This window comes from Schistocerca americana, chromosome 2 (assembly GCF_021461395.2).
Source record: "Schistocerca americana isolate TAMUIC-IGC-003095 chromosome 2, iqSchAmer2.1, whole genome shotgun sequence".
NCBI lineage: Eukaryota > Metazoa > Arthropoda > Insecta > Orthoptera > Acrididae > Schistocerca > Schistocerca americana.
In genome coordinates this window covers 534242293-534255664 of record NC_060120.1, presented here as the reverse complement: position 1 = coordinate 534255664, position 13372 = coordinate 534242293, and the positions used below count along the sequence as shown (strand labels likewise).

The window sequence follows — 13372 nt, the reverse complement described above, 5'->3', positions numbered from 1 at the left end:
ATACTACAGACCAATGTGAAGTGTACTGCACTGCAGAGGGTGGCAAGTATTAGTATTTTGTCCCACTCAGTGTCTGGAGTGTAGAAAGAATGAATGTTTAAATCTCTCGGTGTGGTAATTAATCTAATCTTGTCTCGTCTTTGAGGCTCTCTGGAAGAACAGCATAGGAGTTAGTAGTATATGCCTAGAATCGTCACTTAATTTTTATTTTTGAAATTTTGTAACTAGACTTTTGCAGGGCAATTGGTAACATCTTCAAACCGTAATGAAGTATGTTAAATAAACTTACCAAACCTATCTTGAAAATTAACACTAAATATTCTATGGCTACTCTTGCACTAAAGTGCAAGCCACAGACTTGGGAGAATGGTGTGTCACATGGTACAATGTCCCTTGCTACTGTGCATCATCCCATAATCTACCTCCTCCCATATACACGACGACTATACTGTCCAAGATTCTTGTGAATGACACCCCCCCCCCCCCCCCCCCCTTAAACCAATCAATCTTGTGGATGACAAACTGAAATTGAGAATAGCAAGGCAAATGTGGGAGATGCTAAATTCATTTTCGAATGTTCTGTTACAAAGGAAAATAGAGTATAATTCTTGCACCATTGCAAATATGAGTGATAACTGATATTAACCTCAATGGTGTTGAGAAATAGCTGCAATCACTAAAACAGAACACGATGCCAGGGCAAAATGGAGTCCCTGTCAGGTTCAATACAGAATTTGCAACTGAGTTAGCACCCCTTGATTCATAATAAACCACAAACCTATCACGCAAATAAGGTAGCATAAATAATCCATCAAACTACTGCCCCTTGCTACTGTGCATCATCCCATCATCTACCTCCTCCAATATGCCTTAGAATTTCAGAACATATTCTTTGCTCAAATATAATGACGTATCTCAAACAGAATGACCTCCTCCATGCCATCCCATGTGGATTCTGTAAACATTGGTCACACAAAACCCAACTTGCCCTTTTCTCACACGATGTGCTCCTCAAAGATTTGAACCAAGGCAATATGTCTTTACTTCTGTAAAGCATTTGACTCTCTCCCAGTCAACGTTTACTAATGAAAGTATGATCAGAAGAGGCATCAAAAGAAATCTTTGACTGTTGAGGATTTCTTGGTAGAGAGGACACGGCATGTTCCTTTGATGGAGAATCACTGATAGATTCAGACCTGCCCAGAGAAGTGTACTGAGGCCCTAGCCATTCTTCTTGTGTGTTAATGACCTGGCAACAATATTAACAGCAACCTCATGCTTTTGGCAGATGAGTTACATGAAAAAAGCTGCATAAATATTCAGGCAGCTCATGATATGATTACAAAGTGGTGCAAATATTGTCACATGCTTTAGATGTTCAGAAATGTAAAATTGTGCGCTTCACAAAATACAAAAACACAACATCCTACAATTACAATATCAATGATCCACTACTGGAAATATTCAACCCATACAAATACCTGTGTGGGACACATCAAATAGATCTCACAGGAGTAACTCCATGTGAAATGACCTTCGTGTCCAATCTTTACCACACTTGCACTGTAAAAAATTTGTGCAGAAGGGACCTGCATGATTGTCTGCCAAATTTCAACCTTATCTGTAATTTGGTCTAGGTATTAGAGCTGTTTTCACAGGGCCACTTTTTCCACAACTAGATGCATTTGAAACAAATTCTTAAGCTTGGTAAACCTTTGTCCTGAGCTGATAAGAGCTAGGATCCCACAAAATGGTATCCTGATACAACTTTTTGTTCAGAACATGGAAACAACAGAATGCACTGCTCATAGTACAATCTCTCTCTAAACTTGCAGAAAAATTTTCCCATGACAAATCTTCCCTAAATAAACAGCAAGTATAAGGCTTCAGTTGTCAGTGCTCTGTCTGTCTGCCTGTCAGAAAACTGGCAAATCAAACTTTTCTGAAAATGTGTTCACTAGGTTAGTCATCTGTAAAGCATCAAAAATAGCAAATGTACCAAATTTGCCTATATTTGACTACATGTATCTTAAAACTGACACCTATGATGGTGTGATCATTGACACCACTGAAAAAGAGACAACTTAAAGACTTTTTTATTTTGGCGCCATTTCAGTTAAACACAAAAATGTGGCCAATAAACTAGTTGAAGCTGATGAAACCAATATTTCTCAAGCTCTGATTACAAGCTAATCAGCTGTTGGAATTTCAACCAATTGGTCATAACAACAAAGAAAGGCCATGGAAAGCAACAGATTAATTATTAAGAAAAATGCATCAGTTGGTGGATGCACAAGTGAGTAATGCAGTGGAAACAATGTCTCGATCACTTAGAACACCCGATCAAAGAAATTAAGAAAATTGAATGTAACCAACCATTAAGGGAAAAAAAAAAAAAATCACATTTTGATCTTACTTCTACACCTACATCCACACACTGCAAGCCACTGTATGGTGCATGGTTGAGGATACTTTGTGCCAATGTTAGTAATTTCATTTCCTGTTCCATTTACAAATGGAGTGGGGAGGAAAAACCACCTAAACGCTTTCACTTAAGCACAGATTTCTGTTCTCGTCTTTGTGGTCCTTATTGTCCTGCCGCTTGTCACAAATGCCAGTTCTCTAGACCTTTTCACTTAACTTTTGCGAAAAGGATGTCTTCTTCCCTTCAGGGACTCCCATTTTAGTTCATGGAGCATTTCCGTAACACCAGATGTTGACTGAACCTACTGGTAACAAAGCCAACAGCACACCTCTGAACTGCTGCTATGTCCTCCTCTAATCTGGATCTGGTGGGGCTCACAAACTCTATAGCACTACTCAAGAATGGGTCGCACAAATGGTCCATATGCAGTATCTTTTATAGATGAATTACAGTTTCCAAGAACTCTGTCCCTACAATTGACCTTCTGTGCTCACTCCACTTCAGTACCACCACCTCGACGACAATGACCACCACCACCACCACCACCACCACCACCACCACCACCACAGATCTCATGTAGCATATATGCTACACCCAACTCTCTTTTCTTTATATCTCAGGCAATTAACTAAACTTGCTGTGCCTGATTGTAGTGGGTGTACTTTTTTTGGATCACTTGTTTTTGTTTCTGCAAGCTCCTATTAGATTTCAACATCTCACTGAAGAAAGCTAGTTATTTTAGTGTAAGCAAAGCTTCAAGAAATACAGGTTATTTCTCCTTGGTTTATGCGATTTTAAAATAGATTGTGTTTAGAATATTCTGTGACACGCTGATATTCCGCACTGGGTCTACATTCAACAATTAACCATACTTTCACATTCACAAAAGCGAGTATCTGAGGAAGAAGAGTGAAGAAGAGGAGGAATGTGATAAAGAGGACGCATTTTCAATGAGGTGACACCTCAAAAAACCTAAGCCTCTTCCATCACTAACATCAAAGATGTTCCACACCATGCCTCTACCTGATATGATGAACAGATCCCACAAAACTTCATTTCGAATGTGGATTGCCCGGATATAAAGGTTCACATTTGTGTAGTGTACTAAACGCAAAATAAATCTTTGTTTCAAAGATAAAAGGAACTGATTTTTGCAATTCATAAAAAATAGCAGAATGGCCATACTCGAAGTGATTTCACAAGTAAATCATTCATGTTGTCCCACGTTAAGACATTTTTGAAACAAGATTGGCTGATTTTCACAGATAGAAGATGCACAACTGTGCAAGAGTGAAACTGTGCAGCAGTTGGAAATATACTCCAAAGATGAAGTACATGCGACACTATGATTCTTGAGGCAAACTGTCTAAATTGCACACAGTGAAATTCTAGCGGTACATGGACTGAATGCAATGTTGAGTCCAACTGTAGTGAAATGGAGTCAGCTATATAACAAATCCTGCACAGGTGTGGCAAGACATCGCGAGTACAGACTACATGTCCACGCAATCAAGGCACTGATTAGCAGCAATCTCAAATTTTCAGACGATTAACAAGTTCACACAGCAGTTATCGAATGGCTCCACGGTCAAAGAGCAGGTTTCCATTGTTGAGGAAATGAATGACTGCTAGGATTCCAGAATGAGATTTTCACTCTGCACCGGAGTGTGCGCTGATATGAAACTTCCTGGCAGATTAAAACTGTGTGCCCGACCGAGACTCGCACTCGGGACCTTTGCCTTTCGCGGGCAAGTGCTCCACCATCTGAGCTACCGAAGCACGACTCACGCCCGGTACTCACAGCTTTACTTCTGCCAGTATCTCGTCTGACGGGACGAGATACTGGCAGAAGTAAAGCTGTGAGTACCGGGCGTGAGTCGTGCTTCGGTAGCTCAGATGGTGGAGCACTTGCCCGCGAAAGGCAAAGGTCCCGAGTGCGAGTCTCGGTCGGGCACACAGTTTTAATCTGCCAGGAAGTTTCACTGCTGGGATTGTTTAGAGAGATTTGGTGACCATGTTGAAAAATAGTATAATGAGCCTGTGGTATTTTGAAGTGTAGTGCAACATTCAATAAAAGTTACTTGGCCTGCCACAACACTGCATAATTTAACTTTTGAAGTCCCCCTGCACGAAAAGTGTTCTGCCTACTTTCTGATATAGCACGATATTGTGGTAAATACATAAGGATATTTACGTGCTTTAACTGTCAGCTTGTAACTAAATGCCATCAAAAGAATTCCTGAAAACAAAAAGAATCTGAGAGACCTGATGTAGCATAGCCTACATGTGAAAAGCCCTAACATCTCGGTGCATCACAATGGTTTTTAAAAAAATATTTCTCTCTAGAAAGTGCACTGACAAGCAATATAAACTTTTGAGTCACATAATCTAAGCTCAGGAACAAGGAAGATACTTGTTTGAAGATACTGTATTCGAACTTGATCAGAGCTTATTCAATAAAAAAGACAATACGTAAAATTTTGTGTTTATGAAAAAATGGCCTCTACCAGGCACTTATGTGTGATTTGCAGAGTATCCACGTAGATAAATGGCAACAGTGGCATGGATGTTGCCATTGAAAAATATATTTTAACAGAATGGGAAAAAAATATCCATAAAAAGAAGCTTGCTGGGAATATAATGCAAGACTGCCACAACACAGCATAATTTAACTTTTGAAGTCCCCCTGCATGAAAAGTGTTCTGCCTATTTTCTGATATAGCACAATATTGTGGTAAATACATAAGGATATTTACGTGCTTTAATTGTCAGCTTGTAACTAAATTCCATCAAAAGAATTCCTGAAAACAAAAAGAATCTGAGAGACCTGATGTAGCATAGCCTACATGTGAAAAGCCCTAACATCTCGGTGCATCACAATGGTTTTTAAAAAAATATTTATCTCTAGAAAGTGCACTGACAAGCAATATAAACTTTTGAGTCACATAATCTAAGCTCAGGAACGAGGAAGATACTTGTTTGAAGATACTGTATTCGAACTTGATCAGAGCTTATTCAATAAAAAAGACAATACGTAAAATTTTGTGTTTATGAAAAAATGGAATCTACCAGGCACTTATGTGTGATTTGCAGAGTATCCATGTAGATAAATGGCAACAGTGGCATGGATGTTGCCATTGAAAAATATATTTTAACAGAATGGGAAAAAAATATCCATAAAAAGAAGCTTGCTGGGAAGATAATGCAAGATAACACAGAATTTCTTGAAAATGAAGAATTAGTTTAGAATGTAAGGGCAATAATGAATGTTTTCCCACTTGAATATATGGAGAAAAAGTTCAGAAGTACTTGTCACTATGCAATTTGAAAGAAATGTATTGGTATGGCCACCATGGACCAATGCAAGGATTAATAGCTCTTTCTTTAAATATAAGCAGTATTTTTGCATTAAGTGAAATGAAACCAAAATGAAAATAGATGTATCTAACAGACTTAACTGTAGGCCATTTTTTTCAGTGGTGTCAACGATTAAATCATCAGGTGCCAATTTTAAGATACATGGTTTCAAATCTACGAACAATTAGTTGCATTTGGAATTTTAAGTAACTTCAAAAGCTGATAATGTAGCGAATAAGTTGTATGGAAGCTCATAATTTACTAATTGTCTGTTCAGCGGAGCATGTGCAACAGTTAGAAGTAGAGGAAAAACAATGGCTTGAAAGATGGTACAGGACATGTTTACTCAGTTTTGAATTCATAATTTAGATTCAGAATTTTTTTTATCAATCTACTAATACAAATCATTTGGTTGCACAAATTTTCACCATGAAACTGATTTGAATCTGCGGAATACTTTATATTAATGTGAATTATAATCAAATGGTGTGTTTTAGTAACTATCAAAGTTCAGCAGCCTCAAGAGCCAATGAACAAGAGACTAAAACATTATAATTAATGATGCACTAGTACATAGCAATTTATTTTAGCACCACCTAAGACAGTCATCCATCTATGATTTTCCAATTACTACTACCATTGACTTCCTCAGTCATAAATGATTAAAGGACTTAAATAAAGGTCTGAATTTAATGTCAATCAATATATCTACTTAGCTGAACTCCGAGTCAGAGGGTCCCATCATCAGATAATGTGTGCCATATAGAACTTTGTAAGGCTACCACTTGGTCTGAATAATTCCAAGCTTTATATTCTAGCAACCATTATTTTTATAGCTTTTTTTTACACTACTAGTTTCACCACCTCAACAGAATCATTTTCTGGTCCTGTAGCTTGAACAACAAAAATAATCCAGTCACACACAAACACAACAAGGAAGCAACACACACATACATAACAAGGAAGCAACACACACGCACACACACCAAACTTTCGAACGTGCTGTACAAGAAAGCAGGCCCTCTGCTCCAACAATGTGATGTGCAGCTTATGAATACAATTATATATTCAACAAACCTTAAAAGGTATGTTATGTATGGAGCAGAGGACACAACCTATGTCTCACAACAATAAAAACAGAGGACTCTTATGTCACTGCTTAGCATTGAAAATCCAAACTGGTACCCACAAGTGGACTGCCTTAGTAACATTAAAATTTCATGGCAGATTTGGAAAATTTTCAGTTGGCTACAAGAAAGAGTAGTGCTGGTGAATACTAACATAAAATTGAGCCCAAAGAGTGGGGATGAGATGCTTTGCAATTGCGATAAGTCTAATATACACAGAATTTTCGAGTGTCCTTCACCGAATCAGGAAGTGCTACATTTGAAGGACTAGGAGATTAAAATAACTGTGCTGCTGATGTAGTTCAATACTGAAAGAAAATTGTAAAAAGTTGACGACTGTCAAACACAAAAAAGTTAAGAAAGAATGCATAGTATTTCAGTTAAACTGCACATACAATAAGGGTTCAACTTCCTTACAAAATCTTCACGCAAGTAGGCCTATCTTCAAAATAGAGTATGGATTGTGGCCAAAGTAAGATACACCACTAGTCAAATTTCTGAAGCAATAACAGTCTAAATATTTAACGCTGTCTTCATGCATGCATCACATTTAATGTCAAACACAGGGTGTCACGGTTGGTTGAAATCCATGTGTTTAGTGTTATATGAGATTTCTATATAAACCTTGCATTGCAAAGGGTGTACAATTGGAGGCATAATATAAGCTGCCATACTCCACTTGCCAACACTGTACCGAAATTGAATAAAGAACTCTGATTCAACTGAATGCACTGATCACTTACATAACAACACGGCCTGAAGAGGACACTTCATTTCCTAATGCACAACATAGTTTATCATTTATAATTATGAGAAGTAAGATTAGGAACAGAATATCCTGTGAGCAACATGGGCCACAAGCTTAGCTTGGGGAAGGGATAATTTCGTGCTTTAAAAACAACACAAAAACCTTTTGCTGTCAAGGCAGCTACACATGTATCTGCTAAGATAACAGACATGTATGATCAAGCATCATTTGAACAAAACAAATTGCTTAATGTTTGACTAATTTTCAATTAAGCAAGCTTGTAACAGCATAGCAATGACATGTGTACCAGTTTAGTGCAGGACTTTACAAGTCAATGCAAGTTGTGAGGCAGTCTTTGCAGCAACAACATGTTCACAGATACAAAGAAAATCAATTGTGAATTGCCAGTAGAGTTTAAGTTTTGAAAATCAGAGATTCTCTAGAGCATTAAATCCAAGGCCAACCATGACAAAATAAAACAATACTGCATAAAATATGTTTATACTAAAATATACAGCAAGTGACCCAGTTGCAGATGTATGTTATTCAATATGTACAGTACTCGATTACCAACTACAGCAAGGGGGGGGGGGGGGGGGGGGTCGCAATAAATGTACAGCTAAGAAGACCTTTGAAGTAAGCTAACACTAGTACTACAGATGTGTAAAAATATGTAGCCTATCTATTGTCTTCACATATCCTTCCCCTCACAAGAATTTGCTGTCAGTTCACCCACAAGTACTCCGTTAAAAGGGCTTAATGAGTGATACGACGTTAAAATTCACTTATTTGTTCAACCTGAAATGCATTAATGATGCTGATATATTCCCAACTCATCATAGGTTACAATGGTAGTAAGTTTTTTGTTACAGTAACTGGTCTTAACACCACAAACCAAAGTTTCTTTCCCTCTTTTCTTTGAGGCACAATCAGCACATTGTAGTCATCCAGGCAAGGCATACTTGAAACATTCACCAACACACTGACATCATGGAGGGAAGAGGGAGTGTTGCACATGTATGACGCCTGCAGTTAGTTACTTGGACTGAAGGAGAATGTCCTTAGATAACTCTCTGTAAGTGTTGTAAACTTTTTTTTTTATTTGCTTTTGCAAATGTTATTCAGGTATTTTCTTAAAATGGATCAGTACTCTGTTAAATGCTTTAGTTGTATTTCCCTGTAATGGACCATAATTGTTGAACGGCAGACAAAAATAGCGTTGATATGTTGAGCTGAAGTGTTCGTGTGATACAATGGAAATTTAAATCCGATTTGGACGCTCTGGGGACAATGCATAATATAAATATGCACATTTAGCAAACAAACAATTACAGTAAATCAGAAAACTGATCAGCAGCAATGCACTCCCTTCCGAACGCTACACCACTGCACAGTCATTCAGAGAGAATGTGTGAAGCTTACATGATAGATTTTAATGAGAATACATTTCTTGACAGTGCTTAGGATCTCTGGGGCTTAAAGTTGTTCCAACAATTTATTTTTATTGTAAAAGCTGAAACACTGTGAAAAAGAAAGGCGATTACGGTATATTGTTTAACTGTGATGCGAGGACGAAATCACTGCACATGTTTATACCAAAGTTGAGTTTCTGTGGCACGTAAATGTTCTGACACGTCCATGAAGTAAACAATTTATTTGGTGGAAAAAGCCTACCGTAAATTTCAACGTAAAGGGCACAAATCTGAACTCTTCGAAAAAAAAGAAAAAGAAAAAAAAACAACACACTTTGGTTTAAAATGATTCCCTAATTTCCACTGACTAATGTCCCAAGCATCCGATAGCAAAATTTGATTAATTACAGGGGAAAAAGGCCGGAAATCTGTACAGATAAATGAATTGTCTAATAGAAGTTGTAACGTACATAACCGTTACGATGCAGAATACAAAACAGAAACATAAAAAAATAAATATTGTTCTGCAACTAGCTGAAACCACATTCTAAAGAACGTCACATGGCCGTAAACGGTCAACCTCTAACAATGTCTCCAAAATGCTAAACATATCGCAACTTCAAGGCGAGAATGTTTGATTACTGCTTTCACTGACAAGAGACTAAAGGCTAAGAGTGTTAGAAATTAACCATTGACACTAATTTTCACTTAATACTCTTAACAGGGCCCTATATAATGTTAGGAACGAAGAATGGCTCTTACCAAACGACAAATTTAGTATCAATTTTGACGATGTTAACTTGCTTTTATTTCGGGATTAGCTGACACGCAGTAACTAAAGGTAAATGGCACGAATAAAATTATAATTTCGTTGTGGCTATTTAAAAGCCATCAGCTCTTTCTCTTTCAAGCTCGAAATGTTGCTTGTAAATATAGGTAATTTAAATTCTCTCTCGGAGCAAACATATTTAATCACGAACACGTTTACAGATGTCCAAAATAGATTTATTTCTAATAGCAATTTCATTTTTACAAATTCTTTGTTCAGTCTCCATTTTGGTTTGATGCATAAACTGTTATCAGGAGGTCAATGTTTAAGACCTTTTTACAAGTTGAACGGCAAACTACTTTCGGTCTTACAATTTACGATCAAGTACATAATAAATATAAGGGGTTGATACATGTTAATCCACGAGCATTCTAGAAAATTCAGCAGAAAAAGTGATTGTAACTTCAAGGCAAACGTCAGCTCCGCAGTCGACATGACGCTACCAACACCCGACCGCATAACGTAACTAACACACTGCGTCCTAACAACCCTTTAAGCGAAAATTGGTGATGCACGCCAGTTGACACTGATTCCCACGTGACACGGTTGGCATTTAATGACCGCGCTGAAGATCGAGACGTCCGGAGAGCATTCCTTGATCGAGAGTAGTCTGCTACGTGCAGCGTAATACAAAGCAAGGTTCAATGACATTGTTTCCTAAATATCAGCCAATATTTCTGTAAAATCGTACTCACCAGTTATCCAATTTTATCATCTCTTCAGGTTTTTTGTTTTTACTATCCGCCTTTGCCTTCAAAGCTTCCGGGTAGAGCTTCAAAACATGTGCAAACTGATTTGAAGTTCCCTTAGCGAAGAAAGTTGCTGTGTCTTTTACGGAAGCCATTGTGATAACTATAGTACACCAAACGCACGCAAGAGCGCACTACATTTACTATGGCAGCTGCCTTTTTACAAAATTGTTTTAAAATTCGAAACCATGCATCAAGTTGTGTACTCTGAATTAACACGGTCCCCAACAACGGCAGACATGAGGCGCTTCGAACACTTAACTAGCACAGGTTCTAGCCACGCGGCCGATGTCCGCAGCACTGCTTGAACTGCGCGTGCAGTAGAACTGACGCATCCTCAAAGAATTCTGTGATGATTTCGGCTGAAACTTGTAAAATAACCTAAACAATTGTAATATACTACTGTTCTATAGTTCATCCGCAAATTATTATATTAAAGGTATGCAAGGTCGGAAACGTAAAAATTAAGTTTTTTAAAAATTTGTGTAAAACGCAGCCTTCGTCATAAAAGCTCAGGCGGTTACGACAGAGAGAGAGCCCCGGCCACTCATATTTCTGTTGCATCGAATGTGGAATATGAACGCTAAAGGAGGAAAATTACATGAATCGCCTCATTTATCTATATCCTGACACTTAAGTAGAATAAATAATGAAGAGACTAAAATTACAAGACAAGTTATTCGCTGTCCAAATCGTTTCTGTTCAGTGAATTATATAAATAATGAGAAAATTAGCGCACAGAGATCTCAATTAAAGGTTGAATTAGTGTACAGGACTAATTTAAATTGTACGTTTATGAGTTACGTATGCATATTAACAAATTTGTTACTGCAACTTGAATAGTTTTCGCATAATTCACAAATGGAAATAAACTTAATTGTTTTAAAAGAGCTGTTGCCATGAGTATGTTGATAAACCAGTTTGACCATATGACGAGATTCGTTTGATAATCAAATTCAAGAAAATGATAAATGAACAATCGTAAATACAGACGCTGTTATGTGGAATCCGAAACTTCACACTAAACATCACAGATTAATAAATGACAAACTAAACAAATACAGCATGGTATTTCGACCAACGACAAAACAGTTGTGGGGGAATCATTAAGAAACGAAGCGAAACGAAAAAGCACCTCCAGTTTGAAGATATCAGTTTAGCATTGAAGCAGATTCCTTAGTTTTAGACAATTAGTAAGAACTTTATTCTCTTGTTGCCATTTGTAACGCTGGCTACAGTACTTTCATTCTAAACACTGTAAACGTACCGGTACCGTTTTTGGAGAGAGAATCTTGAAGTAAAAAAAAAAAAAATGAAAAAACCCTGTGTCTCAATTCGTGCTCCCATACCCTACATTTTCAAATAAATATAAATCTAAAACCAGGAGCGTTTTTTAAAAATGAATACCGTTAAGAACTAATATAAAATCCGAGTGAATAAACGTTTTGTGTTTATAAAATTTATTACTATGCCAATCATCGACCATGTACGTAACACGATCTCTCTCTCTCTCTCTCTCTCTCTCTCTCCCTCTCCCTCTCTCTCTCTCTGGTTCAGAGGACCAGTAAATAAATGTTCATTATAAATAAGGCCTTAGTGTGTCTGGTTCAGAGGACCAGTAAATAAATGTTCATTATAAATAAGGCCTTAGTGTGTGTGGTACCGTAGTATGGGACGTAGCCTACCCTCTGCTATGCAGATCAGTGATCTGTACGTGCTCATTTTCTCCCCATTCTATTCCCCTACGGAGTATGAGAAGAACAACTTGTTAAATTCCTCTGATCACTCTGTAATTAGTGCAGTTTTGTCATTATGGCCCCTTTGGGAGCAATTCATATGGGAATGTAGTGTCTCCTAGATTACTCACTTAATACTACTTCTTGAAGTTTGGTAAGTAGGTTTTCACAGAATATTTGGTCTGTATCTTCAAAGTATCCCCCAGTTCAGGTAGGCCCACTTCAACATTTCTGTCACACAGATAACCTGTCACTATCTATACTCCCCTTCTATGTATACATTCAACACTGTCTACTGGGGTTACTTTGGGCCAGTTTTTCATGTTTTCACTTACATATTAATTAATAAAAACATATAATAAATGGATTTTCAACATCAAAATTGAGTTTTAACCAATTAACAAAGTACAAAGCAGTAGCCTGTACCAACATTTTTAAAGAAATTCTCTTTTTTTATTTTTTCAATGTTTTTTAATGTTGGAACAAAGTAACCCCTGCTCAGGGCTACTCTGGACCTCTCACATATTTTAATACAAATTGAATACAGCTCACTTGTTAGACTACTGTAACTCGTTACACAATAAGCAGATAATGAAATGGCAAAAAAAAAAAAAAAAAAAAAAAAAAAAAAATTAAGAAAACAAAATTTTAGGCTAAATTTTATTTGAAAAACATGAAAAACCTTTATTTTTGTTCTACAGACTTTTTTTTTTAATGCTATTTTCTTATACCAACTCAAAATCAGCCATCTCAGGAACATTAAAGTGTCCTTGTTTCATGAGCTTAGGAGGGTTGATTTTTTTTTCTTCATGTTAGTCCACTCATAAACAAGAATATACTTTTTGTCAGGCCACTTCCAGGACTTTTTGGTTTTGCTCATACAGTCTACTGTAGAGCCTAACTCTCCCCCGTTACGTAGTTTTGTATCAAACTCAGATAGTGCTTTCCTTCATACATGACAATAACAAAGTCACCTTCTTTCAAGTTAT

At 37.2% G+C, this 13372-nt stretch overlaps 1 protein-coding gene across 1 annotated transcript in view; it reads right to left on the bottom strand.

The window, feature by feature from the left end:
* LOC124595111 overlaps positions 1-10972 on the bottom strand; it is a 41039-nt gene extending 30067 nt beyond the window's left edge. The window contains exon 1 of the mRNA XM_047133708.1: positions 10594-10972. Coding sequence (XP_046989664.1) covers positions 10594-10742 — 149 coding nt within the window. The 5' untranslated portion in view covers positions 10743-10972. The remainder of the gene's footprint in view (positions 1-10593) is intronic.
* Positions 10973-13372: the final 2400 nt, after the last annotated feature.